Source organism: Manacus candei, unplaced genomic scaffold, assembly GCF_025592945.1.
Source record: "Manacus candei isolate 608988 ecotype Guabito, Panama unplaced genomic scaffold, ASM2559294v1 h1tg000023l, whole genome shotgun sequence".
In the NCBI taxonomy this organism is placed as follows: Eukaryota; Metazoa; Chordata; class Aves; order Passeriformes; family Pipridae; genus Manacus; species Manacus candei.
In genome coordinates, this window is record NW_026138071.1 from 10,520,495 (window position 1) to 10,539,170 (window position 18,676).

General features: G+C 33.3%; 1 protein-coding gene across 2 annotated transcripts in view; it reads right to left on the bottom strand.

Moving 5' to 3' along the window:
* Positions 1-18,676, bottom strand: part of TTC21B (tetratricopeptide repeat domain 21B) — a 34,937-nt gene that overhangs the window by 13,873 nt on the left and 2,388 nt on the right. For both annotated transcript variants that reach the window (XM_051787365.1, XM_051787366.1), the window contains 16 exons: positions 16,317-16,439; positions 14,729-14,886; positions 14,251-14,335; positions 12,618-12,716; positions 11,855-12,047; positions 10,848-10,945; positions 10,149-10,349; positions 9,201-9,330; positions 8,597-8,754; positions 7,050-7,274; positions 6,089-6,327; positions 5,712-5,784; positions 4,584-4,694; positions 3,548-3,686; positions 1,527-1,633; positions 82-270 (listed from right to left, as the gene is read on the bottom strand). In XM_051787365.1, coding sequence (XP_051643325.1) covers positions 82-270; positions 1,527-1,633; positions 3,548-3,686; positions 4,584-4,694; positions 5,712-5,784; positions 6,089-6,327; positions 7,050-7,274; positions 8,597-8,754; positions 9,201-9,330; positions 10,149-10,349; positions 10,848-10,945; positions 11,855-12,047; positions 12,618-12,716; positions 14,251-14,335; positions 14,729-14,886; positions 16,317-16,439 — 2,328 coding nt within the window. The remainder of the gene's footprint in view (positions 1-81; positions 271-1,526; positions 1,634-3,547; positions 3,687-4,583; positions 4,695-5,711; positions 5,785-6,088; positions 6,328-7,049; positions 7,275-8,596; positions 8,755-9,200; positions 9,331-10,148; positions 10,350-10,847; positions 10,946-11,854; positions 12,048-12,617; positions 12,717-14,250; positions 14,336-14,728; positions 14,887-16,316; positions 16,440-18,676) is intronic.

The window sequence follows — 18,676 nt, forward strand, 5'->3', positions numbered from 1 at the left end:
TGTGAATAATTGGAAAAATGTATTGCAAGATCTAAAAACTGAATGGAAAAACAATGCAAAATAGTCAGAGGGAGAACTGACCTTGTTATTGGTTTCACAGTGAACAAGGGCTTCTTTGTAAAATTTAATTGCTTTTTCATAGTTTCGCTGGGCTGTAGAATGTTTTGCAATCTCAGCACAAATTTCAGCTGCTAACTGTTTCTGTGCAGGAACTGCATCCAGCTGTTGTACTTGAGCCTGTTTAAGCACTCTGGCTTGTAATTCCCGAGCCTAGTGTGAGGAGAGCAGTGAGCAGTCAAAAATTTTAAAAGAAATTAATTTTATATTATCTACTTTAAAATAATGTTCTTAATTTTTTTTAAGAGAAGGAAGCACTAAAACACAAAGTAAAATCTGGGGAGAACTTCTAAAACCAAGGGAATAAACCTGTTTAAGAGGCAGTAACATGACTGAGCAGTTAGTCCAGCTGAAATGATCAAAATAGAGGTGCGATTTTGTGTAAATGAACGTGGCATCAGAAGGAAAAGCAACAGGGAAATATTTCAAAGAGAATGGGTACTAGGAAGGACAGTTTTGAGGGCAGTAACAAAACCAACAAAAACAAAAGGAGAGAGACAAAGTTTTTTGAAGTGTGATATAGTGAGAAACCTGGAAGAAATAAGAAAGTAAAGAAAAGATAAGAGAAGGAGATTGCTCCAGGGGGAATTTTACTAAAGGAGAACTGGGTTGAAAAAAGTCAACTTGTGAAAGAAAATGGTACACTATAAGGAAAAAAGAAGTAAGAATTTAACAACAGATTAGATACCAGTATCAGTAGGTTTTTAACTCTTACATACAATTACATTTCGAACCAATCTACACACTTTACTTTTCTTGCTGGTCAGAAGATGCTACCAAGGTTTACCATTTCTGTTACCTTCACTTTCACAGAGTGGAGGTATAATGGAATAGAATCTACTGACCCAACCTCTTGCTCAACCTTTGTGTCGAGAAAGTGTCTTCTAAGGGATTAAATCTCTAGCTTCCAACTTTGTCCTTTCTAGCCTTCATCTGAGTGGTAATATTCAACTCCAGAATGAACAGATCTTATTACTGCTATTTAAAATAAACAGTAGTACAACAAAATGACAAGTAGCCAATGAAAGCTGTTCTAGATTGCTCTATGAATGGTGTTCAACGCCGAGCTAAAGATACGTAACATCCCTGTCCCCACGGCCAATTTCATTTTCACCTGCTCTGCTAAAACTATGCTCCACACACAAATGAAGGCACAGTACAACTGCAGGCTTCCAGTAAAAGCTTGCATTCTGATTTAAAATTCAGGTAATACTGCTTGTAAAAAGCTTAGATTTTCTAGCCCCTTATGTATTTCAAATTTTGCACCAGTCACCAGTGCTTTATCCCTGGCATATACACATTCCCACATTCACAGGAACATTATGGTTAGAATCTGAGATAAAAGTGAAACCAAGGATAAACATGAGGACATTGCAAGCTTTTATAGGTATTTCTTGTCTGTCTTTTACCTGTTGTAGTGAAGCAATAGCTCTGTCAATCTTATCCATTTTGCTGTAAATTTTTGCCAGAAGCACCTGGTAACGTACATCTTCCATCAGTGAAGACAATTCATTAACTGCAACAATCACATTAAAAAAACATTATTCTTGAAAGAACTGATCCTGGTAAAATCAAAGAAAGATGAAGCTCTCCACATACCCCAGGCAAGAGTTTACATGAAAAACTCACAGTTCCATTTTACCTACTTAGGATTGTGATTTGAGGCAGTGTTTTGACAGCGGGCAGAATATGCTGGTAGTGAGCAGAGAAAACATTACACACTATAAACAAAGTGAAATTTAAGGCCAAAGATATTGAAAGATGCAAAAGGAATACAAAAAAATTGAGACTCTCTAGTCTATTTGCATTCTCAGAAATAGGAGAGAAAATATTTTGATTTAAATGGACAGGAAATAAAGCCATTCCTGACATTTCTTGTCTAAATCCTCTTCAAAGTTAATGAAAAATGTCCAAATCGATTCAATGTGTTACTGTACACGCAAAAAGCATGACTGATGAAATTTCTAGTCAGACCTCAAACTACATTTCTTTTGCTAGAGTCTGAATCAAGCATGAATACAAAGTTATTTTAACTAAATATTTCAGTATCTACTTAAAAAGTAAGTTACTTTTGAATAATAGTTAAAATGTATACGCATAAATTAATATTTGAAGAATATGAGTTATCCCTGGCTTATATTCATTTTAATCTCTTGTCGAAATGGTATCTTGAGCACAGTTTCACATTAAAATAAAAAAGCCATGGAAATCTATGTTTTGTCTCTATTAAAATTAAAAAAATAAGTACGTAGAGCTATACTCTATTAGCAAATTGGTCTTCAAGGTGCTGTAATTGTGACATGCTATTCTAAATCAGAGATTAGACCATGGAGACAACCATGTAAGATCATTCCCTCCAGTACATTTCCTGTAATTCATTTTTCTTTTGCAAACTAAGGATATTTTAGCATTTCTAAAAAAAAAAAAAAAATATTAAACTGTTAAATAATTTTCCCAATCAGCCAAGATAAACATTTTTCACATAGAAAATTTGTGTATATCAAAAGACATACAAAAAGGGTATTGGCTTATGTACTTTTTCCTTCATTTTCAGATGGAAGAAAAGATTTTAAAGTACATGGAGCAAACTGTAGTTACTGCTAATTATCTTTCCACTCTAGAAAATCAAGCTGTCTTGAACATGATTATTAAATTAGCCAGATCCTCAAAGGCTTAACTAAGACAGGAATACAACATTAAATTGGAGAATTTTTTCAGTAAGAAGTAAACAAGACAGAAAACCAACACTCCTTTGCAAAGCATGAAAAAAACCAGAAAATAGTGACATAAGAAAAACTTACAGAATGGACTAGTAATAAGACTTGATAATACTGTTTTCATATTCAGATAGCCTCAAAGGTTAACAAATGTAATTAAACCACTGCAAAAAGATTTCCTTAATTAAGGCTATAGTTCAACTAAACAGCTTAAAACTTCTTAATTGCCTTTTAACAAAAACAAGGGGAAAAAAATCCAGAAGTTTCAACTTTTAAGTTAATATTCCTAACATGTAAAAGGGGGATCCTGAACAACATCTTCAACCAGTTCAATCTCTTTGCTCTACAGGATATTGAATAGTATTTACCACCTAAACAACCATTCCCTAACAGCAGGATTGACTCATCTATACTTGATCAATTCAGAATCAGAACATTTGTTAGCACAGAAGAGAAAGAACCTTGCATGTGTGGAGTTCTGCTATTGCATTACTGACTTCATTTATCACAGATATTCGAAGTTTAAAAGTCCTGGCAAAACATATTTAAATGTAAGTGAAGTTTAGTTTAGAGTGCTTGACACGTAATAGTCTCCTGTGCTGAACAGTTCAAAGAGAAGTTTGCATGGAACTCTTTTACTCCTTAGAATCATGCAGAAAACACAAATAACAGTAGAAATTGTACGTTTTGCTGTGAATTAATAACAGTCCTACCAGGCTCATGATCTAAAGCTTGTTGAAGTACTTTTTCTGCCTTTTCATACTGCTTCAGTTTCATTAAAAGCTCAGCCAAATCATAGCCAAGGAAATTCTGTTCACCGCTTCTCAGTGCAGCCTCATAGTAACTGATTGCCTAAAAGGAAGACGCAAAAATCTGCGTATAATTTAAAGACAAACCTTAAAGACAACAATCTTGTTACTTAGGTATTTAATGATGTGTTGCTTAAGAATTTCCTTTACTTTCTTTATTTCTCTTGTAGCCAAGTAATTTCTAATAAATATCATATTAAAAATGCTATTTAGTTGCAAGTTCAAGGCTTCCAAAAATGTAATGCCAAATTAAAGACAAATAGAATAACTAGAGCCCACATTTTGATCAGCATGCATTTACATAGCTAACCACATTATCACATTCTATCTTAGACAGGATCACTGCCAATTAAACTACATTTTCATTAGCTGCTGAAGTTGTAAATTCCAGTCAGACTAGAGTTATAAAGTTCTGTTGCAGTGTGTACAAAGGAAGAATATTTTCCCCATATTGACCTAAACAGAAGCAAGTGAAAATGATACCACTGAAAACACAAAGCACACTTTGAATGCACTCTCTAGTAGCTTGAGGTTCCCCAAATAAAATCATTTGCTTCTGCAAGTTTTCCCCAAACTTTGTTTTCTGTTTTTCCTAGAACAAGAAGCTAAAGCTTCTATTACTACCATCCTACTCAGTGTTAATGCTAGGAGATGTAGCAAAACTGGGTCAATGGTTTTGAGTGCAGGCCCAAACCCAGAGAAACTGCAAGTCACCTGAACTACAATTGAACGGATTTGAATCCACCCATGTGTGGGTCCACCAACTTTGCCTTTGGCAAGATGATGTGAAGGGGATCTACATACTTATTTTCAGGATAAAATGTCTGGTTTAGCACTGTGAAGTAGAGTATTTCTTCTACCCAACCTGTCAGGCAAAGCCCACATGTTGACAATAACGGACACAGCACTCAACTAACCTAATACAGTACTTATGGAATACCTTTGAGTAGTTATGTGTTTTGATTAGGGCTTTTCCAATTTTACTTGCTAGACATGGATCCTTTGGATTTTTCTTCAAGGCCTGCTCATACACTTCTATGGCTTCATCAGGCTTCAACAGTAAAATATAAACACACGTAAGTCAAGGATTAAGATAAAAAGCATACGAAGAAAACAAAATCTGGTAACAACTCCAGGAGTGACTGCCAAGTAGTACTGATTTATAAGGTACAATACTTCTAAGAGAAGAATGGTCACTATAAAATTGCAGTAAGTATAAAGCTCATGTAAATTAACATTTCCATGCTAAAACAAAATACAGAGAGAACTTAGCAAACAAATGAGTTTGAATTAACCTCATTCTTTTTCCACTGAAATTTTATTACTACTATTTGTCACTAGTTAACAAAGAGGCAAATGTGTTACTGTGGGATGATCATCCATTTCTCCCCTCTAGCCATGTTATAGCAGATCAAACAAATTCTACTTTGTGTGATAATTCTTCATTAAGGAGAAAATTATACACAAGCACTAATAAATAAACAACCACTAATCACTTATAAATCCCCAAACTAGTAATCTAAATTATCAGTTGCTTGTCCTAACTCAATCTATTCTTTTAACATATGAATATACACCTGTATCCCTCAAATTCCTAGGTCTACTTGACTACATTGTCTTCTACAAATACCAAGGAACATTTCCAGTTCACCAAGAAAGCAAAGGATGTAAAAAAATGTATAGGAACTATATAATTTAAAACTTTTAAATAAAAACCATCAGCATGAGAACTATATAACCTAGAATGATTTTAAACTTCAGAACAATTCTACACATCTTCAACTCCTTTCTGATTTTAATTTAGCTCTCGCTCTAGATAATTAAGTCAGCATCCTTCTAGATAAAATTCCCTCCTTGACTTTCACCCGCTCAGTTTCTAGAAAAAATGCAGTTTTAGTAGTTTTGCTTTGAATTTATAGTTACATTGTAGCTAATAATTTGTTTGTTTGTTTTACATCCTAAAGCAGTTTCTGTTTGCCAATTACAAATCGAGTCAGCATGCCACACTGTTTCAATTAGACAAAGTCAAGGAACACTCCAACTTCATTCATCTCATGCAAGCACTTACCTCTTGAATATTCATGTATGCATCACCAAGAAGAAGAAAAGTATGAGCATTTGGCAGTTTTTCTACTAGGTCACTGGAAACAGAAGACAAAACCTTGCTCAATATTTAACATGTTAGTACTGGAATCTAAACAACAGACGGGCACAACAATTTTATCCTCTGCAGATTTTAGTTTTTATTTCTGAAAATAAAGCAAAAAAAATCTGAATGATCTTTTAAAGTAAGAATTCCAATTACCCTTTAAATGTTACCACACTTAGTCAAATGAATTCATGTCACTAAATAATTCTGATTTATTGTAGTAGAGAGAAAAAACGAGCTCACCATGCTATCATTAAACATCTAGGAAACTATATATGCACACCACAAACTTTTACCTATAGCAGGCAGCATATAACTTCTTATTTTTCCTATATTGAAGATAAATATCTGCCATTTTTTCTTTAGCTTGTACAAAGTAAGGTTGTTCAGGTGTAATATTTCGGAGCATAGTCAAGGCATGTTCAACATCTCCTTGAGCAATTGCCAGATCTGCATTTGCAATCACAACTCTTAGTTCCTCAGGAGTTCCAGAAAACTCATTAATGGCATCTTGGAGTACTATAGCAGCTTCATGCTGCAAACAATAAAAACAATAAAATTAATTTATTTCCCATTATTGAACAGTCAAAAATAAAGATATCATAAGCCGGTGAGTATTTAGGGCATTACACAAACCAACCAAAAAACCACAGAAAACCCAAGCCATAGTATCCATTTGATTTGCTATAGTGTTTTTTCTCTCTATTTTGTAAATAAAGAAAAGAACATTTGTGTTGCATATATACAAATCATGCTCAAACTTCAACTAGATGATGTCTTTAGCACTTTGCTCTAACAGGTCCTGTTTTGAGCAGGATGATATGACTACATGACTGTATGGCTTCTCTTATATTCTTAAACATATGTAGTATTCTACTGTTCATCCAGATACTGCTGATAGTAACAATGTTGCTACACAAAGATAAGGATATGATCCAAAAATATTGCTAATAGCATTCCGATCACAAAACAGGAAATCTATATCCCACCAAATGAACATCAATAGTATAAATTAAAGGGGTTTTGTAGGCTTAAAATTGAGCACCTGAAAGCAGGTGGGTTTTTTTCCTCTGTAGAATTTAAGGTACAAGTTTCCTAGTCAGATATTCACATGCTAAAAATTTTACTAAGCAAGTCCTCTTGGTAAAAGAAGTGATGGTTTTCTATTCTGAACTAATGAGAACAGACTCTTCTGTCAATGGGAAGAGGAAGCTGTTTTCAGGTGTGTTTTCCAACTCAACAAGTTTGCCATCTTACCGGTTCTCCATTCAAACGATGAGCTTCTACCAACTCTAGGAATACAGACACACGATCACTTGCATCAATTTCAATACTTTTTCCTTTTGTTTTTGAGGAAGCAGTAGGTTTTCTCATTCCAGGCAAGTTCTTTGCCATCTGTAAGGTTTTAATAGCTTCTGACAATTCTCCCATCTTCTTCTGGGTTTGGGCCTTAATTAAGTGATAAATGGGATGTTCTCTCACCTACAAAAAATATAACATAAAGAGTTTCCAAATTTTACTTTATATATAGTATTCAAACCCCTTGCAAGACTTTTTTTTAAAGACTGGCTTTCATCCTTTTTTTCTCCAAATATATACAATTTCTATTTCAGTGATTTACTTCTGAAAAGAATGTTCAGAGTATGCAAACTAGCAATCGAGTAAGTCTTCAATTAAAAAAGAAAAACTATTATATGACGAGACTTTGGGATAGAAAAACATTCCCTGCAGTTTTACTTTAAATTAGACTGAATTTTAAGGGATTCCAAGTATCTCCCACACTGCTGTTTATCAGGCTATTAATTAAAGGAATTATGCAATCATTATTTAGCACAAGTCCTGCCTGCCACTTCTCCACCTTCATAAAACATACTTCACATGAAAAGAAAGTATCTGCAAGGGTAATATAACTGTGTATGAAGTGGCAAGCACCTCAGTGTCTCCCAACTAGGTATTAGTCTTCAGGTTTCTTATATCACTTGGAGGAAGAAACTAAGATGAGAATATATTTGTGAGGAAATGGTAGTTTGTCACTTTTCAGCTAAGGAGTCTCAAGAGACTTGGCACAACTCTGACTTAATGGGTGATGTGTAAAGTGTTTTCAACTCTGTGTTAATCCTACATAAAGTTCCACTGATGTAAACAAATCAAAAATCCCACACTGCAATGTATTAGCCCATGAAATAAAACTGGTGAGGACCACTGCAAAACAGTAATGTTTTTTAATACAGTGCTCAATTTACAAAATTTGCTCCTAAGGGGACAGAAAAAAGGCACAAAGATGTGACATTTATGGAAGACAGTATAGCACATGGCTACTCTTTTAATACTTAGAGTGCTTAAAGCATCAGGAATTGTCAAGAGGTAACTACAGACCCCTTCTGATCCCCTCATGTATCTGTGCATATTTTCATTAGCAATTGTACATCTGTGCAAAAAGTCAGGAAACAATATTGGATGACTCTTCAAGTTCTTCTATGTTGGCTTCTAAAGACTGTTGCAAAGTTAGTATGAAATGACAAATTCTGTTTATATATTTTTAATATTTAAGTACAGATTTCAGGAAAAGTTGCCATTTCTTTCTTTTGTATTTCAAGCAATTTCAGCATGTTGTAATATGGTATTAGCTTTGTCTTTATGGTCACTTCTTTGATAAATATTCAGATACCATGTTTATATAAACATTTAGATATTAAATTTGTAGTGGAAGTCATAAAAAGTTCCGTTGAAAATTATTAGATCCAAACCCATGCAATTCAGATGACTGACTGAATAAAATGGTTTCATTCTTTTGTTCAACTCACCTCAAAATTGTAACTTAAACAAAGTTCCAAGGACTGAGAACATAGTTTAGTATTATTTTGAGCCAAATACACCTGGGCCATCAATAAGTGTGCATCTGCATAAGAAGGATTCCTTTCCAGACAGTAACGTAGATTACTATAGGCTGCTTCAATATCCCCTAGGAAGTTAAAAAAGGAAAAGCAAAAAACAGTTGACATGAAATGCAGAGGTTAAATACAAAACATTTATTATTTACTGATTTTTTTTTTAAATAAATGTCTACATTTAATGATTAAACTCATATACAAAGTATTATGTGGCTATGATGTGAAATCAAAAGCAGGTCAAAGGAACGATATTTTCCCATTATTCCATCTGTAAATCATCCAAAAAGTGAACTTTTTGGGAAGAAATAGATAAAAAAATACTGTATTTATGTGTCTGTACAATTAAGATACCTCATATAAATTACAAAAAAGGCAAATGCAAATATTCTTCACTTAGCTGTAACACAGTGTTCTGAAGTGAAAGGAAAATATTCATTATGATTTAAATGTGTGAAATTATTTTTTTATCTTTAATAAACTAAAGAGGTGGATAACTAACCATTCATATAATTATTACCTGACAAGTACTTCACTTTTGCAATTAAAAAGACAGCTTGTTGAAGACCAGGCACAGTTTTCACAACAGTTTCAAGAACAGAAGCACAGTGCTTGAGAAGTGGTGAAGGAGACTGACCAGGACTTGCAGGCTAGGAGTAAAAAAAAACAAATATCATACTGATGTTTTAGACTTTCAAATATTATAATTTTATTACAGATGGTGGGATGATAACAATGGAAAGCTACTTGTTTGCCTGTTAAGATTTTAAAACTCTATATAAACAAATTTATGGAAAGGTTCTATAATTAGGCTAGAAATCCAGTAATGACAGAATGACAAAAGTCAGTTCCCAGCTATTTCAGAAGAATAATCCATTTAAGGAAGATACTATTTAAAGAAATTTTAAATGTGTTTCTTCTACTTTAAAGATGTCAGGTCCTCATTCAATTTATTAGGTTCTACGTTCCCAAAACTAGCACAAAATTCAGTCAGAAAATTAACCACCTAAGTAATATAAAAAGGCAATATTCCACTGATGTTTACCAACACAAAAAATGAACCGAAATGAAGAAAGAACATATGTATATTGAAAAGATATCCTAAGCCAGCAAAAATATTTCATGAAGAGGGTTCAGTGTGAACACCATAGTTTCACAATGAGATACCTCTATTCACTGTATTGTTAGAGTTTCTTAAGAGATACTAAGAAAGTATAAATATACACACAGAGTGCATTAAATAAATATCCCAAGTTTCCTCAGCTGTCATTACTGCAACTTGTTCACATCACAAGAGATGTATTTTTATCATTACTTTGATTAAATAGTGGTATAATATCTTAAAACACACTCTTACTTCAAATAAATTCACATTTTAAGAGGAAAAATTTCCTATATTTTTGCTTCCTGATTAACTGGTCTCAAAATGAAATAATTCCCATTTTCAGACAGATCTACAGCTGCTTACCTGTGCTGGGCAAAAATTAAGGTATTCTCTCATAATTTCTAGCAAGAAATCAGGGTTTAGTTTTTCAAAATATTCCACACCGAGAGGAAATCCATGCAAAGATGAAAAGTGAGTATCCAGAACATCATTCAATAAGGCAATAACTTCTTCTTGTCTCTTATGTTTTTTCATAGCTAGGACTGCACGCAAGAAAGATAATTCCTACAGAAAAAAAACACAAAACCCCCAAACATTCTCCATGTTCCAGATACATTCATCTGTTACTCATAAAATACTAAATAATTATTAATGTTAGCCATTTCTTCTTTATATTTTGGAATACTGTAGGACATTTAGTATATTCACTGTACAGGACACTGATGATTATGATATCGATTCATTCCTTTAATCTGTGCAAGACCCTCTATATTTGTCTGAGCACAAAATACTGAAAATAATATCTCCCTGACATTTCAAACTTATCTTCAGAGATAAAGCATTGTTGGAAAGCAGTGATGGCTTTGCTCTGTAAGCAAACAGACTTGCATTGCAAAGTTAGGGAACACATTGCTCAGATACGGAGAAAAACTGAAACTCAGATTTAACAGTATTCCATTAAGAATGCTCTGCACGAGTTACTGAAATACAGAACATGTAATAGCTAGTAGACCACAGCTCAGATTGTAATCAAAGTATTTAATGAAGAAAGATCTCTCCTACCCCAGATTTCCCAATAGACTGTTGAATTTCATTAAGAAACTCCAACTGCTGCTCTGCGTCTTCCAATTGTCCTTGTATTAGCTGACAACGAATGATTCCTGTAACATATTTAAAGACTTTATTGCCAATTCATCTTCCTAGTCAAGCATATGCTTTGTATGCCAGAATTAACTTTTTCTCTCCTCAACCTCTTCATAAAGCGGTGACATGAGAAGAAAGAATGGATCAAGACTTATGATAATGCAAATTTCACACACCTAGAAAAACCTAGGGGAGATGATACATGATTGATACATTAATAGATGCAATGCTACAAAGCAGTTTGAAATAGTAAATCTTCAACTGGTTCTAGACTAAGCAGAAGAACCACAACATTTAGCTTCTAAATTCAGAACCAGTACAAGAAGGAAATCAAAATAAAAACACACACAAACTACTCCTACCATCTAAATTTTTCATACTGTTTAAGGCAATGGCATAGTCAAGGGGAAAAAAATACAGGGGAAAACCTGCCAAGCAAATATGGCATATTTTATCTTCCATTTTCTTGATAGCAATGGGACTTTTTATAAAGTGGTTTGTTTTTTTCATGTAACATGCATCTAAAGTATGATGTTTTGACTATGTTTTTCAATCTAATTTGGACACAAATGTAGATATGGACAGCTTATTCTATCAACTGCCCTTGATTTTTTAATTTTTGTAGTGCCTAAGAGTTCTCCAGTTTCTAGGCACTGCAGAAATAAAATAGAACAATAAATAAAATACAGACACATGTCTGTTCCTACCATTACTTTGAGAGTTCTGTTAGAAAAGATCCACTTTTCAAAAAGTAAGACCAAAAGACATATCCAGTGAGGAGAAACTGTTGCTACAGGGAAGACAGCACAACATGAATCTGGAAGTACGGTCCAGTGCTGTTCTAATAGTTATAGATTTTCCTAGCAGCAGTAGTAGGAAAACTTGATCAAAAAAGCATTTCAGTAAAATAAAGTATAAGACCTTACCAGTTAGTGCAGAAACACTTGTTTCATCAAGTGTCATAGCAGTCTTGTACCATTTTAAAGCTTCCTTCACTTTCTCTTGTAAAATCATTTGGTAGCCAAGTTCAGTAGCAAATTCTGCATTGTCAGATTCCAAATCAAATGCTCTTTCAACTAAGGCTTTTGTATGTTGAAGGATGAGCTGGTTCCGGCCACACTAATGGTAAAAACAATCTTTAAACCTTAAGCTTTTCTTAGTTTTCAGATTCAATTACAGAAACACACCGAACATACTGTAGCAGTTGAGACAACATCATCTCATACAAAAATAATATAATCTGTAGTAATTCTATGACAATAGTTACCTTAAAGTGGGATGGATTGAAACATATATATATAATGCTATACAACAAAGAATAGTTGATAGTTGCTTTGAATGCTTCCTTAACAGCATTTCTGATAAATACAGAGACTAAAGAAACCTTCAATTTCAAGGCTATGGGATTAACCTTGTCATTTTCCTACATAAAGAACATCATTGGTAGACATCTGAATATTTTCATTGCAAACCTGTTTCTAATTTAAAAGCAGGCAGTAAAACCAGTTTTAGAATGAGATGGCTTCGGTATTGTAATTCATACTGAATGTGGTTACCAAAGGCTACATGAGTTAATCTATTTCATTTGTCTGCAATCTTCTACTTTTTAGTAGACATTTAACACCTGCCTACCAGAAAATAAAACAAAAACCAGCATATATAGATAGTTGCATACAATAACATACTCACTGTTCTACTGAAAGCTAAAGCCATTTTACAGAAGAGCTGAGAATTATGTGGTTCTAACCTATCCAGTGCTTTAATTAGGTCTCCCAGTCTTGCCGAAGCCTTGGAGAGAAAGGAAATATAAATAACTAATAGAAAGAATTAACAGATTAGGACAATTGAAGAATTTTCACTAAAAACTACTCACATTTTTACCATGGAATAATATCTTGAAATTTAAATTCAGAGGTTTTCAGGGCTAGGAGTTAAGACTTTAGAATTCCTAAGAAAATACTCTGGAGTAGTAAAGTAACAATAAAGCAGATTATGTGTCTTCTAGCCATGTTCTAAAAAAAGGTGAAAGACTTGAGCTAAGTCTGATATAAAAGAAGAGTCCCATAAAGCAAGACAGTTCAAGGAATCTGACCTGTGAATCCTGTTTGGGCTTCGGATTGATATGGACACACATGCTCAAAAACGAAGCACTTCCAGATGCTCAGACTTTTAACATCAGTTTCTCAAAACACCTAAGGTGATTTTCTGGGCTTACAATAATCAGGTACACAGAATTTTTTAATATGATTTTAGATGCAGGCACCTGAAACATGTTTAAATCTAATCAGGCCTTTAAATTTTTTCCTAGACTTGGCTCTTAGTTACATGTGACATTTTACTCCAGAATCTTTAGTTTACACTCTACTATGTCCAGCAAGTTTCCTTCCTGGACAGATTCACTGGAGTCATCAATTCTTACTGTTTCTCCAAATTTCCCATGACTGCGCTTAAGTAAAACTTAAATTTGATTATAAATAGACAAATGACTGAGTTCTTCAAATAACTAAAAATATGTTAAACAACCTAAAATACCTTTTCTTCTAGAACTTGAAAACTCCTACTACACACTGAAAACACTTTTTTTGCTAAATCTCCATGTAAATTATACCAGTATTTTTGCATAATGAGAAAAAAAATTGAATGTTTTTTTGGTTACAATTTAGACCACGTATTTTAAAATTTCCAGAAAAATGGCACAAGCACATATGCATGTACAAAATACATGCATATGGCCCTGTGCAAAAAAAGAAAAAGGATCTTGCAAGTAGAAGGAAGTTATGTGGAATTCTTAGAGCTGAAAAAAACAAACAGTAATTGTCAAAATACGGTGAACAAAACACAGGGTATACAGTCTAACATCACAGACTGTTGATAACTAACACTGACCTGCTTCCAAAAATCTATCACTACAAGACCTCATTATTTCCTTTATTTCAATTCATAAAATACTTAAAAATAATGGAAGACTTGCAATAACTTACGAACTTATCAAAAGAGCATTTAAACAAAAAAAGCTTGCTTTGATTCAAATCAACATGATTCAATTAACTGTCTAGTGGAGACTTCTGTTTGACTTGATACCTGTTTTCTGGAAAGATGGGGTTAAAAATTTTCTTTTCCTTGGCATCCAGAAAACACCTCAAGAATAATCTAGAGCAGCCATTCAAGTCAGAATAGGTGAATATACTCCTTCTGCAGATAAGAAGTGTAGCACAGGACCAGACAAAAGTATATGAGAAGACATAAAGACAACAGTGCATGTGGCATCTAGTTCCTACAAAAGCTGTGTTGTGCTCAACATTCTGCTAATAAGAAGACTCACCTCAGTTATATTTCCTTCCCTGCACAGATAATGCAGGGCTTCCATTCTTATGGCTTCTAAATTGAGGGCATCTTTCTGCAATAGTCTAAAGCCAAACAAAAAGTGAATGTGAAGAAACCAAAACAAAACCTTTGCTCAATCATCTATTTTATCCTAAAATGAGAACAGATAACTTGTATTGTGTAGTCATTTTCATCATGGCTCTCAACGGAAAGCACAGCTCTTACTCCATGCCTATCTAAAGAAAGGCCCTCTTCCATCCCAAATGGATTCACGTATTGATGTAGTATCCTCACAGAATTGAAAGGCTGGGTTCTAATAAAACCTAATTTACTTAACATTTATTTTTAAAAAACTGATTTAACTAATTCAGATTCATTAAAAATGAACGGAAACCTATCCACTTTTGTTTCTAAGAGTCCTTAGAGTGTAAACATGGCAAGAAAACAATTTAGTGGTGTGCTACTTCCTACTCAACCTGTGCGCTGTTTCAACCGTCTGCTCCCAGTCCTGCAAGGCTAGTTGTAGCTTCATTTTCTTTATGAAAGCAGGAATGAAGTTCGGGAAGTTTGCAATTATCTGGTTCACAATTTCCAGAGCTCCTGAATAATTCTGTCGCACCTCAAAATACTGTGCCTAATGGAAGGAAGGGAAGCCATATCAACAACCTGTACACTCACACAGGTGAGAAGATTCTTTCATACAGAAACCAGGAAAAAGAGCTAGTGAGAGAAAAATCTTTCCTTACGTAATAGCTTTACCTCAATATCTACCAGAACGAGACATACTGCACCAATCCAATAGCAACAGATGATATGTAAAGCCTGGTGCATGTGTGGTGAGCACTCTGTAATAAAGCTCATTGCAGCATTCACAACTTACTAGTCAGCTGCAAGCAAGAAAAAGACAGATGTAGCTGAAGTATAAAATTGTTTTATTAGTTTTCAAACAACTTTGTATAGTGTCTCACAATTTTAGGATATTTAACACAACCCACTAATAAAATATCTTTTCAAGTCCTGAGGTACATACCTTGTAAAAACCCACACTCAACAAGGAACTGTTGTTGCCAGAATTAACAATTTTTAAACTGTAAAGTGATTTACAGAGTGCTCTAAATACAAAACTACTTCATGTCAAGTATCACAGTTTTAAATTAATTCAAGTAGAAATCAGGACTTCAACCCTGGTTTGTTTTGATGCTTTAAATTTACTTACCATGTTCCATTTGTGCCATTTTATTTCATCTTTTTAAGACAGAAATGGTTCGAACACAGTAGTTTCTGAGAGTTAATCTCTTAAGCCCTAGAAAGATAGCTGTCTGTCTAAAACCTAATTGCAGTAACTAAATTTCACATATACTGTTAATCTAATTCAATGGTCCACATGCAGCCAAACACACACCTGACTAGATACCATTGTGCACGCTCTCCTGAACTTTATCCTTTTAATATTCATTGAACAATTTCTTTGTGCCTTTAGCTTTAGAATACAAAACAAACATTATGTCAATGAGTAACAATGTCTATGATATAAACAAACCAATATGCTCTGAAATAGAAAAACATGTGAAGAAGACAATTCATACCACTCCTTTAAGGAAATATAATCAAAATAAATGCTTGAAACAGACTAATGACAACTAAAAAAAACCGTGTTCACAAAAGATCACACTACAGTGTTTAACTACTACTTTTTTGCCATGGCTAACCGCAATTCTGTAACGTGCATAGGTGTCCCATGCAAAAAGGAAGAGATCACACTTATTTTTACATTTTCAGGTGATTTGAAACCTCATTTTGTACATACAAATACATGAATAGAAAGGTTTTCTTGTGTATATAGTAAATTCATAACCTCAATATACATTTAGACTGACTGCATTTAATCTATACCTTTCTTTTTTACATTGGTGTCTAACACACCCTGAAGTACCTATACGATCTGAGCTATATTTCTATACCTTGAACAAGCTCACTACAGACAATTCTTCTCAGAATCTCTCTAATCACTCTACAAAACTAATATGACATTCAAGAAGAGTTAAAATCGTGAAATAAACTTACTTTACCAAGCAGTGCAAAAACATCATTGCCCTCCTGCAGTGCTTCATCAAAGTATTTCACAGCTTTTTTAATATGAGTTTCCTTCCCACAGGTGAGATCAAGCCATGCTTTCAAAATTAACCCCTGTAAACAAAACATAAATTGGAATTCTTCATTAAATAGGCAGTAAAAAAACTGTACTAGATACAATAAGTAGAAGCGACTTAAATATAAAACAGGACTTAAGAGTATCTATGTAAATTACTTAGAATATATATAATTATAACCAGTTTACAGCATAATCTAAAACGTTAGTAATTCATTCCAGCGTTAAATTAAACAAACAGTGTATTTACTTATAGGATTAAAAAAACACCAATGGCACTGAACTAGTCTAACATGCTCAGCAGACAGAACAAAACCTCACAGAATTGATCACAGACAGAATATTTTCCACAAACATTTCTGCACAATGTTTACTTAAGATTTTGCTTATATAAGACACAGAGAAACATATGGGTGCTGAAAAAAAGTGAGAAACTTGGGGTTTTTCTTCTACTTTCTGATTAATAAGAAAAACTTGTGTATGAAGGTCAAAAATCTGACATTTCCCAAATCTTCAACAGTATTATTAAAAAAATTAAAAAATAGAACTTTTAAAGGTGAAATGTGGCTTTTCATTGAAGAAATTATTACTTGTAATTATGAATTTTATTTCTCTTATGTGTTCCAGACATTAACCGTAGCTTAAGCAACTCAAATCTATTTTGAATTGCTGAATTATTTAACCAAAGTATAACTGCCATCAAAACAAAAATTTAAAATATAAAATATCACTAGCTCTTTGGTATCTTAAAGAAATGAGTCTTGTATTTAAAACTCAAAGGTTAGCAGAAGAGACATATTTTGTAACTGCTAATAATCAGGGTCATGATTTTGTTATGCAACACAAACTGTCTGAACTTCATATACTGAAGCATTTTTTTAAAGAAAGGCAGGTATAGTACTTCTATACAAGGAGTACACAGAGAATCTTATCAAAACAAACTGTATATACTAAGCAAATCATATTTCACCAAGTTTAAGCATCCTAAACAACCTCTAAAAAAATCTGAAGTACATATAACTCTGTATTGTCAAACTAGAAAAAGAGATAAGCATAACTGAAAGTAAAAAAAAAGGAAAACTATTTTTTCTATATATTTAAATATTAATGTACTTATTCATCTATATGCAGGTGTCTATAAAAAAATAAATTACCTATTTCAAATATTATTAAATACTTCAGCTGGAAATATTTCCTACTAAGCAACATTCCCAAATTCTTAAGAACAAAAACCAACTACTATGACTTCAATAAGCAGTCATAAATACTGCTATTTCACCAAAATGACCTGTCCTTAGTTTTCTTAGAAATTAACATATAAATGCTTTGTGGTGTCCTTAATTATTTCTTCATTATAAATTATTTCTTAATTAGTATAAATTAGTCAGTAATTTAAAATAACTACCAGTTGTAATTAATAATCAGTGAAAAACTAAGCCATTACTTCATTCATAATGTAATGTCAGAAATTAATATTTAGAATAGTTGCAGATTTCTAACCCATGTAATAATATATCAACCATAAAACTATAAATTACAAATTGAGCAACGTACTGAACCACACAGTGGGACAACTCACAAACAGCATTTGTGTTTAATACTAGTGTCCTAAGAGAACAATTACGCATTCAGTTCTGACAGCTCTCCCTCAAAGATGTGGGACTACAAAAACTCCCCAATTTTTTGTGTTTCTCTGCTTGAGCTAAAGCTGATACCTCCTTAAAAAGGAAAAACACAGTAAGTTTTCACAAACCTCTTTAGAGATTAAAGATTCTAGTGAATTTTGATGTCTGTATATAAATGCAGAAGACATTGCTACATATAACACTTATAGAGATTTCTAAAAAAAAAACCCCAACAGTAGAACCCTAGGCAAACGTACCCTTTTACAACTGCTGAAAATTTAAATCCCCAATCCTCTGGGTATTTTAGAGTCTTCAGATTCAAAACAGATGTCTCCCTCTAGTGAGACTATCACGCTTATTTTTTTGCTAGGAATTATGATGCTCAGTATCAAGCTTAAGCGGGTATTTCTTACCATTTATTAAGAGATTTTTTTTTCATTTATTAAGCCATTATTTATTATTTACTAAGTGAAAACAAATACTTGGTGGAGAAAAAAATTATCATGGGAATTTACTTGGCTGTGTCAGAAGAATTTATGACATTAATTAAGAAAGTACTAGAACAGAAAATAGTTAACCTTCAAACAGCATTAATGGAATAAGTCAAGCTTCACAGTACACATGGCCCTATCAATATTTTACATATGAAG